The 23,542-nt window shown below is 38.5% G+C and overlaps 3 protein-coding genes across 3 annotated transcripts in view; 1 reads left to right on the forward strand and 2 right to left on the reverse strand.

Moving 5' to 3' along the window:
- The first annotated feature begins 5,418 nt into the window (after window positions 1-5,418).
- On the forward strand, window positions 5,419-16,210 carry ampd3a (adenosine monophosphate deaminase 3a). The gene is made up of 16 exons (XM_010791498.1): window positions 5,419-5,432; window positions 5,914-5,990; window positions 10,364-10,586; window positions 10,723-10,903; window positions 11,013-11,178; window positions 11,260-11,479; window positions 11,615-11,744; window positions 11,891-12,085; window positions 12,387-12,518; window positions 12,601-12,764; window positions 12,851-12,977; window positions 13,415-13,578; window positions 14,223-14,343; window positions 14,968-15,141; window positions 15,237-15,347; window positions 15,447-16,210. Exons 2-16 carry the CDS (start codon window positions 5,933-5,935, stop codon window positions 15,621-15,623), a joined length of 2,343 nt encoding a protein of 780 aa, XP_010789800.1. The 5' UTR covers window positions 5,419-5,432; window positions 5,914-5,932; the 3' UTR covers window positions 15,624-16,210.
- A 39-nt stretch (window positions 16,211-16,249) lies between these two features.
- Window positions 16,250-19,434, reverse strand: lyve1a (lymphatic vessel endothelial hyaluronic receptor 1a). The gene is made up of 6 exons (XM_010791501.1): window positions 19,294-19,434; window positions 19,038-19,221; window positions 18,812-18,951; window positions 17,281-17,499; window positions 16,963-17,035; window positions 16,250-16,664 (listed from the first exon to the last, which is right to left on the reverse strand). Exons 1-6 carry the CDS (start codon window positions 19,373-19,375, stop codon window positions 16,457-16,459), a joined length of 906 nt encoding a protein of 301 aa, XP_010789803.1. The 5' UTR covers window positions 19,376-19,434; the 3' UTR covers window positions 16,250-16,456.
- Window positions 19,435-20,645: 1,211 nt separating this feature from the next.
- The window catches only part of irag1 (inositol 1,4,5-triphosphate receptor associated 1), a 30,287-nt gene continuing 27,390 nt past the window's right edge, over window positions 20,646-23,542 (reverse strand). The window contains exons 36-39 of the mRNA XM_010791502.1: window positions 23,228-23,289; window positions 22,452-22,574; window positions 22,004-22,132; window positions 20,646-21,549 (exon numbers count right to left, since the gene is read on the reverse strand). Coding sequence (XP_010789804.1) covers window positions 21,387-21,549; window positions 22,004-22,132; window positions 22,452-22,574; window positions 23,228-23,289 — 477 coding nt within the window. The 3' untranslated portion in view covers window positions 20,646-21,386. The remainder of the gene's footprint in view (window positions 21,550-22,003; window positions 22,133-22,451; window positions 22,575-23,227; window positions 23,290-23,542) is intronic.

Raw genomic sequence — 23,542 nt, forward strand, 5'->3', positions numbered from 1 at the left:
ATCAGATGCTGACCAGACCTTCCTGAAAGAATGGCTCTCTTGGCTTCCTACTTTTCCATCCCATTACTGCCGTCAGGTTCCCTCTTATCAGGATAAGACGTTTGTGGAGCCGGGAACAGTTCTAAGTGACCTTCACAAGGAATACCAGAAAGCTGCTGGTAAAAGTGGAGCACGTGTTGTGAGTGAGACATATTTCCGAAAAGTGTTCAGTGAGCAGAAATACTCTGTGTTCGTACCAAAAAAAGACCAGTGTGATGTATGTATCGGCGCCAAGGTGGGAAATATAGATCAGGATACCCTTACTACTCACATGAAATTAAAGGCTCAAGCTCAAGCTGAAAAAGCTAAGGATAAACAGGAATCCAGTGACAAGGTCTCAGTGTGGACAATGGACCTTCAGAGCGTTCTTCTGTGTCCCAAAACAAAAGCTAGCAAGATGTATTACAAAACTAAATTACAGATGCACAACTTTACTTGCTTCAACCTGGGTAACAAAGATGGGTATTGTTACGCCTGCGAGGAGCATGAGGACTCCCTCAGCAGCGAGGTTTTTGCCCATCTGCAGTACAAGCACTTTGAGTCAGTCCTAGATGCCAACCGAAACATCGAAAAGGTCCTAATCCTGGAAAGTGATGGCTTGGCGGCTTATCAAAATCCGATGTTTCGTACCATGCAAAATGCGACTACGATTCTTGGGCCATGAAAAAAGGCATCGGTGTCACCATAGAAACCAAAAAAAGTTTTTTTTTGCTTTTGGTTTTTTGGCAAGGGGGGCCACCAAAAACACAAAAGATGGAAAGTGGGGGTGAACCTCCAATGCCAATAGCCTCGCAAAATTTTTTGAAAAAACAGGGCGTACGCATTTCAAAGAAAAATTATTTTCACACTACCAACGTTTGGGAAAAATTTTTTTTAAACAAAAGTTTTGTCAAATTCCTTTTTTTGAAGACCGCACGTTTTTTTTTTTTTGTTCTTGCAACCGCCATCCCCCATAACAAACGGTTGACGCCAGCTTTTTATACCGACAAGTGCTTGAAACCTTCAGGGAAAAGTCTTACTTTTTGGGGCCTTTACATGTTTCACGCAAAAAAAAAAATCCGACCAGGCGCCCAAGAAAAAGTTTGCGCGGGACCCCCCACAAAGTCCAATGGAACGCTCTGTTCGGGTTTTCTTCAGTCTTTTTTCTTTAACTTGGCAAAAGAAATTTTGGCTTCCCGAATTCCGGCCACAAAAGTTCTTTTTTTTGGAAATTTTTTTTTTGGAAAAGTTCCTTTTTGGGAAAAAAAACTTTTTGGGGAAAAAAGAACGCCTTTTTTAAAACCTCCAAGGGCGAGCTTTTTTTTTCCCAAAAGCCCCTCCCGAAAAGAAACGCCGGGTCCCCCACCTGGGGGGTTTTTTTTTTTCCCAATTTCTTTCTTTGCCAATTCGCCAATTTAACTTCTCAGCGGAAATTACAACTGGACTTTTTTTTTACTTTTGGCAGGCGCAAATCGAAAACCAGTTCTTACCTTCAACCACGAAAAAAGTTTTTGGGGGCCCCGCCACCAAGAAGTTTTTTTTAAAAAAAATAAGGACCGGGAAACCAACACCTTCGCCCTCAAAATCAAAAAAACTAAGAAAAAAAAAACGAGTTTTTTTTTTTTTTTTTTTCACACAAAACAAGCCCAACCTGAAGGTTAGGATTGGTTTAGGTTTTAAAACATTAAAGAAACAACCTTTGGGTTTTAAGGTTTTTTTTTTTTTAGACCCCAGTGGTTTTTTAACACAACTTTGGGGTTTTTTTTTTTTTAATTAAAATTAGGAAAAAAAAGGGGGGTTTAAAAACCCTACTTTTTTTCTTATGTTATGTTTTTTTTGTTTATTAAAATTGTTGTTTTTAAAAAAAAAAGTTTTTTTCTAAGGAAAAAAAAAATTGGAGCAATAAAGTCCCATTGGCAACATTTTTCTTGCCAAGTTTTTTTTTTTTTTTTTGTCAAAATTTTTTTTTTTTTTTAATTTTTTGTTTAATGCAAATTTGATGTTTTTTGTATTTTTGTTCTTTTTTTTGGTTTGGGTTTGCAAATTTAGTTTTTTTTTTTCCAGCCACGGCATGACTTGGTTTTTGAAAAAGCCTGACTGTTACAAAAATCAATNAGGATAAACAGGAATCCAGTGACAAGGTCTCAGTGTGGACAATGGACCTTCAGAGCGTTCTTCTGTGTCCCAAGACAAAAGCTAGCAAGATGTATTACAAAACTAAATTACAGATGCACAACTTTACTTGCTTCAACCTGGGTAACAAAGATGGGTATTGTTACGCCTGGGAGGAGCATGAGGACTCCCTCAGCAGCGAGGTTTTTGCCCATCTGCAGTACAGTTTTTGCCAACCGAAACATCGAAAAGGTCATAGTCTGGAGTGATGGCTGCGGCTATCAAAATCGATGTTGTACCATCACAAATGCGTACCTAGTTCTGGCCATGAAGCATGGTGTCACCATAGAACAAAAGTTTCTGGTTGCAGGGCACACACAAATGGAGTGTGACTCCATTCATAGCCTCATTGAACGGCGTACCATCAAAGATATTCACACTCCACGTGATTACATTGTCATCTTTGAGACTGCACGTTTGCACCCATCGGCATACAAGGTGACCCAGCTATACCACAGTGACTTCATGAAGTTATCTGGGGCCTATGTCACCAAAATTCGACCAGGCAGAAAAGTTGGCGACCCCACAGTCCATGACCTTCGGGCTCTCCAGTACTTGGCAGATGGTCAAATCCGGCACAAGTTGGATTTTGAGTCTGACTGGGAGGACCTACCTCAGCGACTCAGCATCCCCGAAGAACCGGTCCACTGGGTCCCACTCTTTCTTGCCCAATTGCCAATTACTCTCAGGAAATACAATGACTTGCAGGCAATGAAACCAGTACTACCAAGAGTGGCCCACCAGTACTACGACAACCTCCCTCATCAATAGAAAACGAGTTCAAACAGCACCTGAGTAGGATATGGTTAAAGTTAAACAAGTAAAACAACTTGGTTAAGGTCAGACATTTAGAACAACTTGGTTAAGGTTAGACAGGTAACACAACTTGGTTATATTTAGGAAAGTAAAACTACTTTTCTATGTTATGTTTGTATAAATGTGTAAAAAAAGTTGTGTAAGAAAGATGGCCTAAGTCATGGCACATTCTGCCTAAGTCATTTTTACTTGTTATGCAATTGATGTTGTGTCTTTTTTTTGTGCAAATTTGTTCACACATCTGGTTGAACTTACTGTTACAAAATCAATAAAAAATACCAATGTGCTTGCTAAAAATTTATTTTTTTCTTGTTTTCCAACAACATTCAAATATGACATGGGCAATTATGCTATTAGGCTTTAGGTTCTGACATTCAGAAATAAAATCATAAGAAACTGTGAATTCAGGCACCTTTTGAGGAATTACCAATCCTGTTCACAATGTCTTGAATATGAATGAATATTCAATTTAAAAATGTGACTTTAAGATTAAATGATTTTACTTGAACAGTGTGGCAAATGGCAATTGATTATGCAGGCTATGAGCCGTTTTTCACTTGGATACTTCACTTGGTCTTATTGTAAGCCTAAAACAGAAAGGTGAACCAGAATCATGCTTGCACTTCAATAAAAATATGTTAATCATTGGGACATTAGTCTTTCTTAAAAGCCAATTTACATTATTTTCTTTGCCTAACAATAGTTACAATATGTTAGTAACACGTCACCTGCCCAACAAATTACTGAAAGGCACGAAGCCATTGCAAATATTTCAAAATAAAGAACAATATGCTATCTAGTGGTTTTTTAAATAAAATGTATTTCTACATTTTTGAATAGGGATTTATTTTGTACACAAAAATATGGTAAACAAAAACATGTCCAGTGTTTCCCCCATTAATAAAAGCCCTCTAAAAATAGATTGAATGGATCTAGATCTGGTTAACTCAATGTACTCTCTAACTCTGTCAGGCTGTCCCTGCTTGAGTAAGCCAATCAGCTGCTGACGCCAGTGTTGTGATGGTAGCGTCAATAAACTGATCAATGTGGGTAACGAGGTTTAACAAAATACCCAATTCCCAAAACATATGCTGTACCTTTACGCCAAGTCATTTCCACTGCTGTATTCACACAACCATGGAGATCATTGTTTAAGACCTGCTCTTTTTTGGTAGGAAGTGCGCTAAGATACCAAGGTGAAAAGGGATTGTCAGGAACAACTGGGAAATAACCATCAGGAATTATTATTATTTTTTATATAAATTGTTAGATACTTTCTATTGACTTTTTAGAATCAGATTTTTTTTGGGTGTGACTATAATTAAATTGGTTACCATGACACTGTATAGAACAGCTTAAAACAGACATGAAAAGTGTAAGCGAGAGGGGAAGGGCCTTAGGTCGGATTCAAACCCGGGCCACTGCAAAAGTGCTCCACCAGGTTAGCTACCTGGGCACTCCTTATTTACACAATTTATGGCACTGCTTATTGTCCCGCTGTTTACATTTTTATTGTCGAGAGGAGACAAAGAAAGATAATTATTTAGTCTGACAATACTGCTGTCAATCAAAATGATACAGACTCACAGCTAAGAGACAATCTTCTGTTGACAATTCTGTAAATACCCTGATAACCTGAGCTGACAGGATTAGCGTCGTAATCACATACTCAGTCAGGTTAAATCAGTGACAGTGGGCCCCTGCTGCTCATGACAGCAGCAGTAAATCTGGGCCTTCTTCGGAGGCAGTGTGAGGAGTTCAGGAATGCTTTACTGCAAGACTGATTATTCTGCTCTGCGAATATATCACAGAAAGTGATTTCATCTGTCCGTCTGAGTTTTAGTTTATTTGCATTTTAAATAGAATACATGTATGCAAATATAGAGACACTTACTTTTGCCATGATGATGCACACTGACGGGTTAAGGTCTATCTCAGATGAGAGACTGTAGTAAGAGACACAACATAAATCCAGGTGTTACGGTTTGAAACAAATAAGACATCCAAGCGAAAACTGTCGGAAAACATGTCTTGTGTTAGCTAAATGTCCTGCAAATGCACAGAACATTCACAAGAGGGCAAGATGAGTCTCAAAGAAAGAAGAGACATAACAGGGAAACAGTTATATTTCACATATTGACCAATTTGTTAAACAATTTCTTCTATATCCATCAATAATTGTAATTCTAAAGTAGTGAAAGAGAAACAAATCACCATGATGGCTGAGCTCTTTATTTGTTAGGCTGATATTGTTGTAAAAAGTTGCGGCAACGAAAGAGTTAAGGGTGGAGTGATGAGCACTGCAGGGTGGTGGATGAGATTTCATCTACTCAAGTCATAACAAGAGCACAGCATGACTTGGATGTTTCTTTAAAGGAACATGTGCACAGTTGATACAGACGTGAGAGACAGCAGAGCCTCAGGAGGTGAGTACACTTATTTGACATAATGTTAGTCTCTAGGGTGACCACTGATGATTGACAATGAAAATATCACTTACATTAGGTTTGTCTGTCTTCTTAACTTATATTTATCCAAATCAAATGTTTAAGTAATAATTTACGCAGTTTTGTTGTACTGTCTGTGAGATTTTTTTAATTTGATTTGATTCGATTTATTTCAGATGTATAAAACAATAATAGAAAAATGTAACATGACAATTATTATACAATACAAAATTAATCAGTGTCAAATTGATATAAACAAATATTACTGATTCTAAATGATGTATACATAAATAAATGTTGTAACTAGTTTATTTGTATAAATATTAAAAACATATTCATCAATGCAATTAAAAACCCTGCATCTAGACTTACAGGAAATGTGTCCGACTGTAGAGGAGTGAGGGGTGCTGCTTTGCATTCATTGGTGAATTCCTTTGTTTTTGTGTTTACTCTTCTCCAGGCCCTGGCCGCTGAGAAAGATGAGAAGAGGAGACACGCCCCTTTTACAGCAGGAGTCAAGTCCTTGCTTGGGAAAGAGTGAGCTTCCTTATTTTCTTAGTCTCATCCCTGTCTCTCTGTAATGTAAATGGCTTTCTCTTCTGTTGTTGACTTTTCTTTCAGATATGACTTTGAAAAAGAGCCAACTTGGGTGTACAGCCATTAACAACAGTGACGTATCTGGGAAAAGATTAAAAAAAAGACAAGATAAAGACAGCACAATACAGAGAGCTGAGTCTGAGATACAGTAGGGCGATGAGTGGTTGGGTAATGGCCGTTTCTTTTGTTTAGAGTGAGCACCATTAAGATGCTTCCCACATTAGTGCCAAATAACGCCTTCTGCAGAGAGAGACTATAACTGCATTTCTCAGCCATCTGATCCGATCTTTTCTAAACCAGACACTTAGTTCAATGAGAGAAAGTCTCCTGTGAATATTGGATAATATTTGTTATTTCCTGTGTAACTGGGGTGCCGAGTTTGGGAGTGACAATTCGTTATTATTATTACTATTATTATGTTGTAACATTGTTCATGCTGCCCTCTTGGCCAGGTCGCTCTTGAAAAATACATTTTAATCTCAATGAGACTTTTACCTGGTTAAATAAAGGATATATACATATATATAATTATTATTATTATTACTCTGCTGGTTAAACAGCACAAGAACCAAAATGCTAAAATATTGTTCTCACCATTTATGTAAACAATCAGTCTGGCCACTGGCCACTAATAAATAGCTAGGGAGCAAGTATAGAAATATAAATAAAATTCATTTTGCAGCTCTGTATCATGTAAAGATAACACATTAGAGGTATTTATCTTTGCTTTCACACAAATTGGATTAGTAATCTGAGAGTGTAAAGTAGCATAATACATTCTGAGGGCAATTGTTTCCTTTTAGAAAGACTTTTGCCAGGAAATCCAAACTGGATTTGTTTGTTTTTTTGGATGTCAGAACCTAGACAAAACAGAGCTAATAAAAAAGGGAATAACAGATATGAAGGGGCAACTGAGAATGTTCTCAGACTTCACACCCAGTTTACTGGAGGTTCACTAAAGAAAATAATGATCGTAACATATGACTTAGTGAATGAAAATGACATATGTGACGAATACCTGGTTGTGAAGCCTCTTCGCCACAGAGGTAGAGAGTTTTCCCTTACTCTCCCCTTTGTGTGCACACTGAGTTCTTGTGTGATTGTGTCTGAAGGAGGGGGGTGGGGGGGCAGTAAAAGAGAGAGCAAGAGATTAATAGAGCAGAAAGCAGCAGGCTCTGCCCACTCTGAGTGTGGCCCTCTCTTTGTTGGCAGCCTGTTTTGACTTAGTCTCAGGATTAGTAGCTCTGTCGACAGAAGGCCACTTGCTCCTTAAAATAGAGAGAGATGTGCAGTAAGGACAACACAACTATAACTGTATGCCTCTGTAGACTCATAGATTGACTGGGTCAGACCCAGGTAGATGAAATTGCCACTAAATGTGTACAGTGCTTCCCTCTACAACGACAACACCCCCAGATATGGCTATGAGCGGCACTGAAGGTAAGTGCAGAACTCATTCAAGGTATATAGATGCAATACAAGATGATGGGCAAAACATTAAGTCTGCTTTTCTTTGCATTACTGCACATCACCTTTTATTATAGGCAAATGGTCAACCGAAAGGAGTCTGCAGCTGAGATGATCAGTGACAAAATTAGACAGCATGTGTGGGGCTGGGGAGATCACTGACTGCAGAGCAGCTTGAACTCATTAATAACAAGTTTGCAAATACCTAAATGATTTGCATTACATTCACGCACTTCTTTGGGACTTTATCTGTACATTGCATCATTTTTGTTATACTTTGTACTGTCAACCTTTGCACAATCCTTGTGCCATTTTGCACATTCCTGCATAGAATTATAATTTCTGAAAACTGCACAGCTCATGTTTTATTCCGATATATTGAACTTATGTCCAACAGTATTTTGTATACATTTTATAATTCAGTTACTTTAAATGTATCTCACTCACAATACAAAAAAAGCGAATTTCTTGTAGGCCTATGTGAAACATGTTCAAACGGATTCTTATTATGATACATCTTTCAGAGATTATTAATGCAATTTGAATGAATACAAATGAATGAATACATGTATGAATAAATAATACAACCTTAGAAGAACAAAATAAAAAAACTATTACAATCAGCATCGTTGATATCGTCGTTTATAGTTGTCATGGTAACAGAACAGGACGTGCGAAGTTAAATATTTGCTATGCTAACAATAATAACTGTTATAGCTTTACATATCTATGGCAAGCATTAAACAACTAATGTAACCCAGAACAGCTGCCAGATCTATTGAAGTGAACTTACCAGAGGCCACACATCACTGATAGGGGTAAGATAAAGCTAAGCTAAAACGTGTAGGGAAGTTCGTGCTAGCCGTATACAGTCTATGATGCTAGCGCAGTAACGATCACTAACGTTTGTTAGCATCACAAATAAAGGATTGGTTTAGCCAACGTTAGCCGCGCACTGATTTTAGGCTATGTGGTTAGGTTAATTGATGTCAAAGGTGCGGAGATGAGTGTTTACAAATAGGTAAATGATCTTCTCCGCCTTTTTATAAAAAATATTTTAGTAACATTTGGTGGAAAACCGAGTAAGTTATTACTTTTTTTGTTTCTAGTGTTTGTCTGTATATCCCGTTTTTGTTGATTAACTAGTTCCTTTCAAGCTGTTTCATAGACAACACATTTTCTATTTTACAGATTTACTGATAAACATAATCATATTCCACTTTCCGTTCCACCCTGACTTATGGCATTATTTAATTGATGGATGGGTGGACAGATTGATTGATTGATTGATTGATTGATTGATTGATTGATTGTTTGACTTTGGTGATTCCATTAGTCAAACCATTTGATAAGTCTTCTATATTGAGAGTCAGCATTGCTGGGAAACAGAAACCCCCTTTGGAAAAGTTCCCACAATACACCATGTCAAAGTAAGCGAATGCAGGGCTGAGGAATATATTTGTTATGTTCCCATCATGTGCCAAATAAATCTGGGGATAGGACCTTGGGAACATAGGAATTACCCCACTTGAAAGGGCATCTGACTGTGAGAAAAAGACATACAAGTATTTGTTTCACAGCAATTATTTCAGGGTGTATGAGAGGATAATTAATAATAGATAAGGCCATCATCTCCAGATCAATAGAGCTTTAAGAGCCTATCCCTTTCACAATGCATGCAGAGTGTTGATGTGGAGCCATAAAGCTCGGGTGATGCTCAGCTGTTGTCAGGATAGTGTTGTGTGTCCGGAATGATAAGCTTGAAGCACCCATAGTAGAGCGGAAAATTGGCTTATATTACACCATGCAGCATGGCCTTTCTCTGTTGTTTCCTAAGCACTTCAATGAGCAGAGCTATATCATGTATCACCAAGGATATCAATAATACACAGTTCACCCAGGTTATCTTCTTGCAGAAATAGACAGTTCTCGGTTTCGCATAGCTGTTGTACTGTATGTGTCTGTGGGCCTGACTGTAAACAGATGTAGTGTATCCAGGAATAAATAAGCTGCTTTATTAAAAATAGCTGTATTTACAGCCATGCTGTTGATATAGGTTAGATAGAATTACTACTATTATTTTTATTTTGCAGTTAGTGACTGTAAAGTTACATTTAAAGAATAGCTCAGGAAGGCTGGTTTTCATACAGAGGTCATGATGAATCTGGGGATTTTAATAGAACTATCTGACATGAGTTATTTTCAATATGTCAATGTACTGCTGCAACATTTAAGATGCTTTCAGTGTTATTTTGACATTACACATAAGTGTTTCCATAACAGTACCCCATTACTGTAATTTGCTGATGATTATAGTTGTATGGCACCTTCCTAAATCATAGTGACTCATTGCTTAATATAAAACCATTTTAGAAACTAAAAAGGCAAAGAATAAAAAGTACAACAAGCAACGACAGATAAAAGGAAGAAAATATATCTGAATAAGCAAATAATGGCCATCATCAACACATTGAGATATTGTTATGAAGATAATGCAAGTTATGTTGAAATGATTTGGTTGAGATATGTTAACATTACATTCCCAATTCTTTAAGGTTTTTATTTTGAGTTGTGTAGAAAATAAAACTTGATATAACGCTTTTAAGCCTGTAGGATATGATGAACAATTCACACAGAGCTCTCCAGGTGGGGATGCCGTGCCGCAGTAAGCTGTTGAATGTCATGCACCCAAACCCTTACACAGGTAGATTTGCTGTTTACAAAACAGAACAAACTGGTCAGAGCAAGTATAGCAAGATCTGATGAAGGGGGCAGGTCCTGTTTGTATCCTGTGATTCCATGTCACTGTCAGCAGCCATTTTACTGTAGCTTCTACCTTCTTGCAGACATGCCTCGTCAATTCCCGAAGGTCACTCTGAGTGAGGCAGATGAGGTGAAACAAATGCTAGCAGAGCAAGTATATGCATCAGCGCTAAAGGAAGAAGACCACAAGGATGCCTTATCACTATTCACCGTGCCTGAGGATTGCCCGATTGGCCTACAGCAAGCCAAGGAGCATGAACTGCTCAAGGAGCTGGCCGAGCAACAGTCGGAGGAGAGCACTAAGAGGTAGGCCCTGCTGTTGAGTCACAGAGGATGTTGTTATTGGTCAGATTAATGTCACAAATTAAACCCTTTGAACAAATGTATCATGACTTGGGGAGACCCACAGTAGCTTATATTAACTATATCATTTATTTTGCAGAAGGCAAAGCTTGAAGATGATTCGTTCCCAGTCAATGTCCCTGCAGATCCCAGTGAATACAGATTTGACGCGGTCAGTGACAGTCACGCCATACATGACCCCAAGCTCCACCTGCTCATCGGTGCAAGAAAACAGCCCGGAATACCAGAGGGTCACTATAAGTGGGGACTACTGTGCTGGAGTAAGTACTTTAAAACATAAATGTGTGCATCTCTGTAAGAGAAATGTATGAATTTGCGAACATTAAACACTTGAAATTGATTAATGTGTCATGTCCATTCCCCATGCAGATAACAGTGGAGGATTATGAACAGGCAGCCAAAAGTCTGTTTAAGGCTCTGCTTATTCGTGAGAAATACTCAAAGCTAGCCTATCACAAATTCTGCAGAACCACAGCCAAGTTCCTCCGCAGCACTGAGAACATCAAATGGAGCGAAGAAGACGACGTCCTACCAGGTTTGGAGTGTATAGCATTATTGTAAATAAAACGTTATTCTGTTTTATACAACAATAACACAAACAGGTTGTTGCCTCCAGATATGTGCCAATGTCCAAAAGATGGGGAGGATCCGTACAGCATGGAGAACATCCCGGAGAATCTGAACTATGAGCTGAAGATGAAGGATGGGATAGTTAATGTGTATGACGATGCCGAGGCTCTGAGAGAAAACCATCCCCATGACCTACCCTACCCAGACTTAGAGACGTTTGCCATAGACCTTGGTCAAGTGCTGGCAATGATTGCAGATGGACCCACGTACGTTTCCTAAACAAAAAGACGCTACAGCTATGCTGGTTGAATAAACAGCCCTGGTTGTAAAACTGGTTGTTGCCACTTATGTGAGCATTACTGAGTTACACTCATTCAACTGAAGCCCACTCTCATTTACAGAAAGACCTACTGTCACAGACGACTTAATTTCTTGACCTCGAAGTTCTACCTCCATGAAATGCTCAATGAGATGGCTGAGCTAAAGGAACTCAAAAGTGTGCCTCATAGAGATTTCTACAATGTTAGGAAGGTTAGATTTCTATTCTTTGTAATCCAATATTGCTTCTTTTCAGTACATACTATCACCTTGCTAAAAAGAAAAAGGAGGTGAGAAAAGTGTGTTTGTAAACACTTCCCTTAGACACAAGTAGACTGAACATTGTTTTTTTCTCCCAGGTGGACACGCATATTCATGCAGCTGCCTGCATGTCTCAGAAACACCTGCTGACCTTCATCCAGGAAACATATAAGACTGATTCTGACCGTGTGGTGTTAGAAAAGGATGGACAAAAGTTGACCCTCAAGCAGGTTTTCCACTGTCTCAATAAGGACCCCTATGACCTTACTGTGGACTCTCTGGATGTACATGCTGTAAGAGAATCAGACATTTCCACAATGTTTTAGCATTTTATTCTCATTTTGTTCTGTGTTTACTTTTAAATATTTTGAAATGGCTGGATTTTCTTTTTAAACATTTTGTCAGAATGTTTTTATACACAATTGATGATGCTACTGTCGAAAACTCCTCTGCTAGTTACAATTCCTTCACTCACTATGATTGTGTTACACAATTTCACTGCCAGTGCCGGTAAATACCAGTATTTGTTGGTACTTTTTCGTGACTAAACACTTTGGGTTCACAATTATGCTGTGTCATTTTTAAACTTCACAGGGGAGACATACCTTCCACCGGTTTGATAAATTCAATTCAAAGTATAATCCAGTGGGAGCCAGTGAACTACGAGAAATCTTCCTGAAAACAGACAACTACATGAATGGAGAGTATTTTGCAAGCATCATAAAGGTATCATATATAGTACTCATATGTTTTAAATAACAACTTTTGCAAAGACTGTCTAGCACACTCTACTTATCACCTTTAACAGGAAGTGGCCCACGACCTGGAGGAGAGTAAGTACCAGCATGCAGAGCCACGTGTTTCCATCTACGGGCGCTCTCCAGAGGAGTGGGACAGTCTGTCCAAGTGGTTTATCAACCACAAAGTGTACTCTCCAAACATGAGGTGGATCATTCAAGTGCCCAGAATATAGTGAGTGCTACACCACAATTCAGCCTTATAATTAAAAAATCTTGACATTTTCCTAAATTATAACAGAATGTTTTCATTTGTTTCAGTGATATTTTTAAGGAGAAGAAGCTGGTAACTAATTTTTCCAAGATGCTGGAGAACATATTCCTTCCTCTATTTGAGGCCACTGTTAACCCACAGAAGCACAAACACCTCAATGTCTTCCTCAAATATGTAAGATGTTTTTCTTTTAAGGGTCAATCATACCAACATCTACTAAGCCAAAGATGTTTTGAGATTTTCTATAACATGAGAACATAACAGAATATAAAACGAGTTTCAATGAGGTAGCACTTTTATTGTAGTGGCATAATCATTAAAACAAGCCATCATGTGTGGATCATTTGAACAATGTTACCAACATTAAGGATTTTTAATATATCCTTCCTCTTTATGACTTATTCTCACTTATTTGGAGTGTCTGGATGTTCTTCTTGTTTAACCTTCTTGCCAATATTTGATGTAACAAATGATTATGAGTATATTCATAGTTAAGAATGATCAGATATAGAGACAAATAACTAATATGTGTGACATAATTAAACAATATGCATGGATCAGACTTTATGAAACCATTCCAGTACCAAATGCATGTACTATTTCCTGCGCAGGTGTCAGGCTTTGACAGTGTAGACGATGAGTCCAAACACAGCGATCACATGTTCTCCTTCAGGAGCCCAAAGCCTGAAGATTGGACCACAGATGACAACCCCCCCTACAGCTACTACATCTTCCACATGTACGCAAACATCATGGTTCTCAACAACCTCAGAAAGTAAGCACTAAGGCCTTTTTCTTCGACATAACACATATTTCGTCAATAAAGGAGATTCCATTGCAGGGACACTGATGGAGAAAATCCTACTGGGAAGAAATAATGAATAAATGAAAGGAAAATACTGAACTAATAAAAACTCATAGCTGATGAGAGCAAAGGTGGACAAGGTACATACGTTCAAATCACAGATGAAAACTCACCTCTTCAGAACTGCTTTTAATCTGTAATTAATGTTGTGTTTTATATATTTTAAGTGTGTTGTTTTAATTAGGTTTTTATTAATTTTTGCTCTATAAAGTGTCTTTTAATTTCTAGAAAAGCACTCTATAAATAAAATGCATTATTATTATTATCATTGTACACATTGAATTGAGTATTAGCATTCAAATATACTTTATAAAATATGCTTTTAATAAGTTCTCTGTACAATATCTGTACCTGGATTTTAGTGGTGTAATGTAAAGTAATATACCTAAGTACAGTAGGTCAGTAAATGTATTAATTAGTCTTCACCAGTGGATAACATCACAATATGCATTACAGCCGATATCTATAAATATTCAGTATGATGAAGAATGAGCATTATAAGACACTGCTCTATAATTCGCTCTTATATTGATCGTCCATTGTGTCCTCTACAGAGAGCGAGGACTGAGCACCTTCCAGTTCCGCCCTCACTGCGGAGAAGCTGGATCGATCACTCACCTGGTCTCTGCCTTCCTCACGTCAGACAACATCTCACATGGACTCAACTTGAAGAAGGTACTTCAGATTTGTTGAAAGGAAATTCAGGATGCTTTCTGAAGAATGTATAAAAATGCAAGAATAATCCTTCTCAGTGCAGAGAGGGGATAACAAGGGGCTGCTGCTGTGTGAGATCAGCTCTGCAAAGATCAATAATGAGGCGGGCCTCTATGCTTTGGTCCATGTTCAAAATACATTACAGTAGACCAAAATAGCACAGACAATGTGAGAACGCTGTAGAGTTTTTCATTCGATTACTCTTATCTCTACACCAAAAGGCAACGTAACCAATACTGAAATCAACCTCAATCTTGTCACTGTTTGTTAGTCCGGGACCACATTTTTTTCAGTTTGTGTTTCATAACAGAACAACTGAGAATCTGAGAACTGTAGGAGAGAAAGATAGAAGTATGTGTTCATTTCTGGTTGATGGACAGTATGTTCCTGAAAAAAGGGTGGGATCAACTCCACTGATTGATTAAAAGGTTGAAAATCTCAACATTTTTGCTTTAAGTCTCTTATTTGTATTTGTCTAGAACAAGCAACGATGGCTTCATGTTACCTGTCTCATGTTGTATGGATGCCTGCCACTCTGTGTATTTGTATTTATTTATCTATTGTTTAAACTGAATGTTCCCTCAGAGCCCGGTGCTGCAGTACCTGTACTACCTGGCCCAGGTGCCAATTGCAATGTCTCCACTCAGCAACAACAGCCTGTTCCTGGAATACTCCAAAAATCCTCTCCGAGAGTTTCTGCACAAAGGCCTGTGTGTGTCTCTGTCCACAGACGACCCCATGCAGTTCCACTACACCAAGGTAAAGAGAAACTGATACACTGGAAATACAATGTTTATAGATCAGTATTGCTATAGTTCTGCATTGTTATGCATTGTCTGGGTGTCTTGTTTTAGGAACCACTGATGGAAGAGTACGCTATTGCAGCTCAGCTCTGGAAGCTCAGCACCTGTGATGTCTGTGAGATAGCCAGAAACAGTGTGCTGCAAAGTGGACTGTCTCACCAGGTAAGGACACTTCCACTCTCATTCTTTTTATTGCTTTATCACATTTTCTTCTACATTGATCCCATTTGTATCCCACTAATTGATCTTGTTTGTTTGCAGGATAAGTGCCACTTCTTAGGAGTGAACTATCTGAAAGACGGACCTGAAGGGAACGATATCCGCAGGAGCAACGTCGCTCAGATCCGCATGGCCTACAGACACGATACGCTGTGCAATGAACTCAGCTTCATAGCGGATGCAGTGAAGTCTGATGCCATGAACTCCCAGTATGATTAAAATGGACCTCACATTAGACAGAATCCAAGCATGCTGAGTTCTCAGTAATCACATTTAACTTCATTTTGAAAAGGGCCAAAGAGTACCTGTGATGATAAAATGAAACTATAATATCCTTACAATTCAACAACCATTCTTAGCCTGTGACAAGTTGATTAGCAGCATGCTTTGGATGACTCATGGCACTTGGTCCTCAAAAGTTTAGACAAAACCGTTTGAGGGCCAAGCCCACTATGTATACGCAATTGTAACTTGCACTTTATTTTATGAAGGGGGTTATGTCATAGAAACGTACACTTGACATTTATTTTAAGTTACTGTATACACTGTACATCAGACACGAGAACACTTAAGGTTGAGAGAGCATTACTCAAAGCTTGGGGAGACTCTGGGGAGATAACAGATGATGTCTGGTACATTTCCTCTGTCTCACTTAAATAGCCTTTCTTAAAATGATTTGGAAAGATATCAATATTTTTTTTTGGGAGATTTCCAAAGAGACCCTTTTAATGCTTGAAGTTGTTGTTGAAATGCTGCATTAACACATGTGTTTGTTATATAAAGCACTATACTAAAAGAATAACAAGTATTCAGTCTTCACAATGATTGCATAGCACACATTGACATCTAGTGGCTGAACTGCACCATTTAATAACATCAGAGGGCTGAAAAAACACACACATACATAACATTTACAAAATAAAACACCCTTAAAGGCCACTCTTTCACAGAACTTTAAAAAAAAAAACAAGGGGACAATCGTTGTTCTAAAAAAGATTATTACATGGTAGAGGTCCACTGAGGGCTTCTTAAAGATATCTCATCAGAAATGTTTAACTTGCATTTTCTTCCACTTCTATTCTCTCATCTTCCATTCTCTCATCTTCTATTCTCTCATCTTCTATTCTCTCATCTTCCATTCTCTCGTCTTCCTGAGCAGCCTCCTCGGTTTTCTCGGTTTTCTCCTCAGACGTCCACTCCACCGTCTGGATGTACTCTTCTGCCTGCTTAATGTCTGTGCTCACTGCTCGACTTCTTCTCCTTCTCACAGAGGGAAAGAAACAAATCATACAATGCACTTACAGATGTATACAATAACAAAGGAAAAACATGATTTAATATGATCCACCCAAAATGTTATACAAAAGAAGGATGCTTTGTCTTATCAGTTTATCCCATGCTTTTAAGGGATGATATACAATGTAGCTTCTTTGAGTAATGCTATTGTATGTAGAGCTCACTAAAGACACATTCAACCCAGAGAGCATCATCAAAACACCAAAAATCTCTCTTTAAGCCTCAGTTTTCTAAAGAGTTTGCTCAGAGGAAAACTACTCACAGTTTTATGAATGCAAGGATGGTTATTGCGATAAGGAAAAGGCCACAAGTTGAGGTGATGAGTATTGCCTTTGCTGGAACGATAAAACATAAAAGGGAAAACATATAAGTAATTCATAACAACCACAATCACATTTAGAATGGAATAATGTATTGTCATTATGCAGAAACAATGAGAAAGTAGAGCTACTCCTCTTTTTAAGGTGCCATCAAAAGAGACGGACAACATTCAGGAGAAGATAACATACAAAATAAAAAAGTATAGTATGAACTCAACACGTCAATAGTATTAATTCCCTTGTGAACAAAATGCTCGTACCTCCAGCAGAGCTTTGTGAGCTGCCCACAAACGGGGCTGGTTCTGCCTCGTTATCTATGGTAGGAGTTGAGGAGGAAGAGGAAAGGATGGAAGAAGACGTAGAGTGCGAGGTCGGGCTTGAACTTGCTGCTCTCGAAGAAGAAGACTGAGTTTGCCCCGAGAAATCCGTCCTGTCCGAAGGGCTATCAGCGAATGCATCCTTCAATTGTTTAGCTGCATCTGTGCATGTACACGAAGACCATGAGAGATACGATAAGAGTTAGTGCATGCCATTTGATAAATGTATGTTGACTAGAAATTCCTTCTGCCTCCCTTATGGAACTAGGTACTGATAGCGATGTCCTTGGGGACAGGGGTCTTGTCTTGTTTAGTCTATGAACAATTGTGGAGGGTTAAACAAACCTATACTGTTTTATAATATCTAATCTAACAATTAATTATCATGAATTGTGGAGCAAAGAATTTTCCGAATCAGAATGCCCTTATTCGTCCCAAAGAGAATAAATGTTATAACAAGTAAAGAGACGGGTATTAAACAAGTTTTGTAAGATGATAAAAAGAATGCAGATTAACCCTGAATAGAATAGAATATAATCCTTTATTGTCACAGGTACAATGAGATGTTACAGGATTTGCATTTTGAAAAGTTTTTTTTTACTATTATTTTTTTATTATATTTTTTATTATATCATAACTTAGTATTTCTTTTTCAACATATGTAACATTAATCTGTCTGTGGCTCTTTCCTGCTGTAACGATGCAAATTTCCCCTCTGTGGGACTAATAAAGGTATTCTGCTTGTGATTCTGATGACTAGGGCTACTCCTTTTTTTAAGGTGCCATCAAAAATACAAAAAACAAACAAGAGACGTACAACATTCAGGAGAAGACAACATACAAACAACAAGTCTTTCATACTTCAAAATGCAGATAAAGTTGAATACAGTCCAAATGTAAATTGTGTCCCTATGCNTCAGAATGCCCTTATTCGTCCCAAAGAGAATAAATGTTATAACAAGTAAAGAGACGGGTATTAAACAAGTTTTTTAAGATGATAAAAAGAATGCAGATTAACCCTGAATAGAATAGAATATAATCATTTATTGTCACAGGTACAATGAGATGTTACAGGATTTGCATTTTGAAAAGTATTTTTTTTACTATTATTTTTCCCCTCTGTGGGACTAATAAAGGTATTCTGCTTGTGATTCTGATGACTAGGGCTACTCCTTTTTTTAAGGTGCCATCAAAAATACAAAAAACAAACAAGAGACGTACAACATTCAGGAGAAGACAACATACAAACAACAAGCTTTCATACTTCAAAATGCAGATAAAGTTGAATACAGTCCAAATGTAAATTGTGTCCCTATGCAAAGGACCTTTCATCGACACTAATGGAAGTGAATACCTTCTGATGTATGATTTTTTGAAGGAGAGGATGATTGATATCTTCAATTAACAGTTGTCTCTTTCTATTAGGCGTAAAGCACTGTGAAATGTTTAATGAAAACATTCAAATATGTCCTACCTGATTCATTGAAACAAAACACATCCAACTTCTTTCTAACATCGACTCGCCATGTCACCAAGCCCGTATTGTTTTGTCCACAATTAGGAAGGGCCTTGACGCGGGGAACGACTGCTAAATGTTCATCAATCCATCCAAATCTGAGAAAAAACATAAACAGAACATCAGGCAATTTTCATTAAACTCACCTTATATGACTGAGGTGATCACTCTTCTCTGGTCTCACCTGCATGTTTCGAGACCTCGAGTGAGAGCTTCCTGCACTTGTGCCTTTGAGGCGATGTTCACTCCGAGGGACAAGCAGAGGCTCCGAGCATCAGAGGCATTGTAGGAGTACTGAGGCTGGTTCAGGTAATTTAAGTCACTAACCTGAAATACTCCAGCAACACTTTGATCTTTCCCTGGAAAAACTGGAAACACATGAATTGAAGTTATTAAAAATCACATTTGACAAATGAGTAAATAGTGCTTGAAAAACTTACCTCTGATGTGGCTTGAGTCAATGTTTTGATCAGAGATGACTGAAGTAAATGACAACACTAATGTGAAGCAGAGCCATATCATATTTATGACCGGTCAGAGTTGAGTTGGATGAATGCAGCGGGATGAAAAGTGATGCACGGTTTATGCGCCTCTGAGCCAAATGACAGGGTTAAATAGGGCTGATTTTGTCCACTGGGGTGTGTGGACTCTCCCTTTGCCAGATAGTAGAGGAAAAGGAAGAGGGAAGTACCTCTCATGGGTCACATCAAGAGCCATCATATGTTCTAGGAGCAGGGCCCAGGAGACAGAGAGATTAAACTAATATGTCAACATGGGATAAAGCCACAGGAATGCAGTGAATGTATGTTCAAGGAGTAATTCAATACTGATCTAAACAGAGTTGTTATTTGCCTTAAAGTTTTTCAGTGAAAGAAAAAGTGTTACATTATTTGTATGATTCAAGTGACAATACAGCTTGTCCTCGGTCATTTGAAATGTTTCTGACATCTGACACTGGGCACCCCCTCCTAATGACTTCCTCCCGAGGGAATTGCTCAGTCATGAACATGCTTCTGATCTCTGGTATCCTCTCATCAGCCTTTGGCACACGACAACATCCCACTTCCACAAAAACATCTCCACACAGGCCCTGACGGCAGGAAATGACGCAGTGCTTACGAACACGCAGCAGTGTTTTTGTAAGATGTGAGGTGTCAATGAGGGCATAATAAATGACAACTGGGCGCTTAACGGAAAAGCACAGATGCTAAGCTTCTCTTAAGGCGTTTGCGTTTCTGTTGGTTCATATAATGAACTTCTAGAGTTTTATCACATTACATTAAATGGTTTCCTGAGTCAAGAAAAGTAAGAACAGACATGTTAGTGAGGGAGAAAATATTATTGGCATAGAATGGATCAGGACCATCATTCATTTGATTATTTACACCTGTGCTTTTCCTAATTTGAAATATGAAAAATGCTGACTAATTTAAAGATGGTATGCCTTGCTGGTATAATCCAAAATTCAGTAATTACCAGTAGGAGGGGCTATTTATTGGCTAAGTGAACCTTTATTGCATAATGCAGCCATAATTACACAGGAAAGAGGGACTTTCCGTACATTAGTATATTGGGCAGCTGCTCTAGCAGTACTTTTGTTTTTTTAAATTGGGTTTGGTCTTGCTAAACAAATAACCAAAACATAGAGTAAATATTAGACTTACATTCAGCAGGTAGCCATAGGCACATCATGTTTTCCCCAAAAAAATGTGATGGAAAAATATTGAATTTAGCGACAATCTGCTTTGGTGCATCCTACATTATATCTCGCATTAGAAATCACTATACAATCTGCTTTCAGGCACCTTTATTTAAAAGGTGAAGTGGCAGAGCATAACATCCACAAAGAACAAAGAACACAGGTAGGCACACATGTGCAAAGAAGATAAGAATAAGACTCATGCCGTCTAATCAAAGAACATCTTTCAGTGCTCTGAAGACACAATACAAGATGGCACAACGTGGACCATCAGCTGCAAAATATTGCACTTTTGAATGTGCTATTTTAAAGTATTTAAATACACATTATAGAAATTGAACAAAAACATTCCTTTACTTTCTAAATCTTTAAATATGAATTCAAAGTCTCTCAGCGGCATTATTATCTATTGGACCTGAGAGAATATACTTAAACATTAGAGTGCAGATACAAATATTCACTTTTTCTACAGCGGCATTAATGGAAAGTACCCAAACCAGACGATATTCTCACTTATTAATCTAATTTAAATATATATTATCACACTGTATAATTGGTCCCTAAACAACACTCCTCTTTTTTATCGCTGCGTCAAACAATCTGACAGTTTTTCAATTGAAATAAAATCATAACTTAATGCCGTTTACTAAGATAGAGTCAACATGATCCAAAAAGCCTCCCAAAACATCTTAGCCCCTCGAGAGTCAGAGTCATGGATTCAAGTGAGTCCAATGTGAAGATATGGTGAACTGCCAGATGGATCACCGCCTCGGTTTTCTGTGATGGTGTTCTTTGGTTGTTCTGCTACACTCAGTCCAAAGATCTCGTCCCTGCTTACGTGTCCTCACGTCTTTTGTAGTAGTCACTGAAGAAGGTAAAAATACTGATAACCAGGCACATCCCCACAAACAGCGTCAGGGCGACCCAGAGAAGACGCCGACTCAAGGGAAACTTGGGCCAAAAGCGACCAAGAAGAACCAGGACCTCCTCCATCCTCCTGCGAAGATAATGAACTCATACAGTATGCTTGTGATATTCAAATTCCTAGTGTCAACAGTTAAACAGGGCAGATACGCATCTTAAGGTTCACTGCAGCAACAAACTGGCTGTAAATCATCAAAGAGATCCATGTGTTGGAAAGATACTTATACTTAAACTGAGAAGTGATTTGTACATTTGAAGATTGGTAAAGGCCATTATATACTGTACGTGTTGTCATAAAGAACATGACAGTTACATTTCATTTCACCCTTTCCTTGAAAAGTTAAATAGTTTCCACTGTCACTTTGACTAATGTTTACCAACAGGACATGTGTGTGACCATGAGCTTTCTGCAAGTGGCTAATGAAGAAATATATATCTTTGGTTAAGCAATTCACATAAATACTAATAAGGATGAAACCTGAGAGTTGTGATGTGCCACTTCCAGCACAGTTTCAGATTCAGTTTACCTGCTCGTCCTTCTCTTCTTTCCGCTCTCTTCATCCTTATTTTTGGATTCAAGCAATTTCTCTGCAGCGTTTTCCTCTTCCTGCTTTTCCTCCTGGAGCACTTTGCTTTGCTTGAGTCCCTCTTGGTAACTGAGTAGGAAATAGTCAAATGTAACCAAGATTTAAGGGATATAATAATATGAATATGTCCTACTGCAGAAATAAATGAAAGTCTCAGACTTCCTAATCGTGTAATTGTAGTGTGTGTTATGTTATATAATGCTGTTATTGACTTGATGCGTTTTACAGTTTTGTATTTGTATCCCCCTAAATCTCAAGGGGCTTTCAATACATTACAATGATATACACCTGCACAACCACAACTAAACTAATCATACATGTGGTGAGTTATGCTGAGCAACAACAGTGTCATCACACAGAGTGTTCGTGTGAAGGATGGAGGTCTCACCCTTTATTGTACACCTCCTCCTCCATCTTTGTCTTGAGCTCGGCTCTGATCTCGGCTCTGATCTCCTCTAAGTTGACTGGAGGCTTGGCCGGCTCACTTTCCGGCTCCGACACACTCTTTCCACTGCATTGTTTCGGATGGGAAAGAACAGTCAGCCTTGGGTTAGACAATCGGAGCGACGTTGTAAAACTGCGAGGATTGGACATTGAGGTTCCATCACAAAACTGTGGCCTTGTTTTACAACGGACGAGCTGCAGCACTGACACCGTCACAGACATGGCGAGTACAAAGAGGAGAAATGGAGCAGGCACTTTGCACATTTGTTATTACTATTCTCGTCTCCTCGCAGAGCATCTAGACACTTCACTTGAGCGCTCCACTCAGGCGCTCTTTATAACCAGGATATGATGGGGGCCTTGTGCCTGGACTTTGTCAAACTCTTTGCACAAATGTTTAGATTATGGCCTCTGCATAGCATATCCATCAACTGCAGCAGGGGTAGATTATTTTTTACGCAGTCAGGGTTATATCCCCCCACTGAGGCATTCTGTGTGCGGTGAAACACATCCTGAAGGTCACACAAACAAGACAAAGGTCCCGCTGCAGCACTAAATGCTTTTGATAAGAATGATTTGGAGTTCAAGAATTTTGTGGTCCATTGTTTTAAGGACTATGTGGTGACCTTGGGAAACATGGAAAGGTATGTGGTGGACATACAGTACATTCAGTCATGTGTGTATGTGTGTGTAAGCAAAATATTATTACATAAAACATACCATTCTGCTGCTGGTTGTGCTGCCTCTGAGGGAGCGTTGGCTTTCACACCATTCGCTTCACTCTAAAGACGAGGAAATCAGAGAATTGTATTGCCTTATAACAATAAAATACAATCAAAAGATGAGATCAAAGTATTCAAATCCATGGCACCATTACCACAATGTAAAAATAATGTCTTATAGTTAACTGTATGTATCAAAAGTAAAGTACTTGTGTGACTGCAACAACATTATATATGATGTTATTATTGTTAATGCTGATGCATAAATGGTTAAGCAGCACTTAATTGTTGCGGTTGTTGGAGGTGGAGCTCG

Source organism: Notothenia coriiceps, unplaced genomic scaffold, assembly GCF_000735185.1.
Source record: "Notothenia coriiceps isolate Sejong01 unplaced genomic scaffold, NC01 NC01_scaffold00035484, whole genome shotgun sequence".
NCBI lineage: Eukaryota > Metazoa > Chordata > Actinopteri > Perciformes > Nototheniidae > Notothenia > Notothenia coriiceps.

Coding starts and splice junctions, on each gene's coding strand:
- ampd3a (XM_010791498.1), top strand. CDS start 5,933: ATGAGAAGAGGAGACACGCCCCTTTTACAGCAGGAGTCAAGTCCTTGC. Junction 10,904..11,012: donor GTGGGGACTACTGTGCTGGA/GTAAGTACTTTA, acceptor TTCCCCATGCAG/ATAACAGTGGAGGATTATGA. Junction 12,765..12,850: donor ATTCAAGTGCCCAGAATATA/GTGAGTGCTACA, acceptor CATTTGTTTCAG/TGATATTTTTAAGGAGAAGA.
- lyve1a (XM_010791501.1), bottom strand. CDS start 19,375: ATGATATGGCTCTGCTTCACATTAGTGTTGTCATTTACTTCAGTCATC. Junction 17,500..18,811: donor GTTTTGTTTCAATGAATCAG/GTAGGACATATT, acceptor GTACATGCACAG/ATGCAGCTAAACAATTGAAG. Junction 16,665..16,962: donor ATCCTTGCATTCATAAAACT/GTGAGTAGTTTT, acceptor CTCTGTGAGAAG/GAGAAGAAGTCGAGCAGTGA.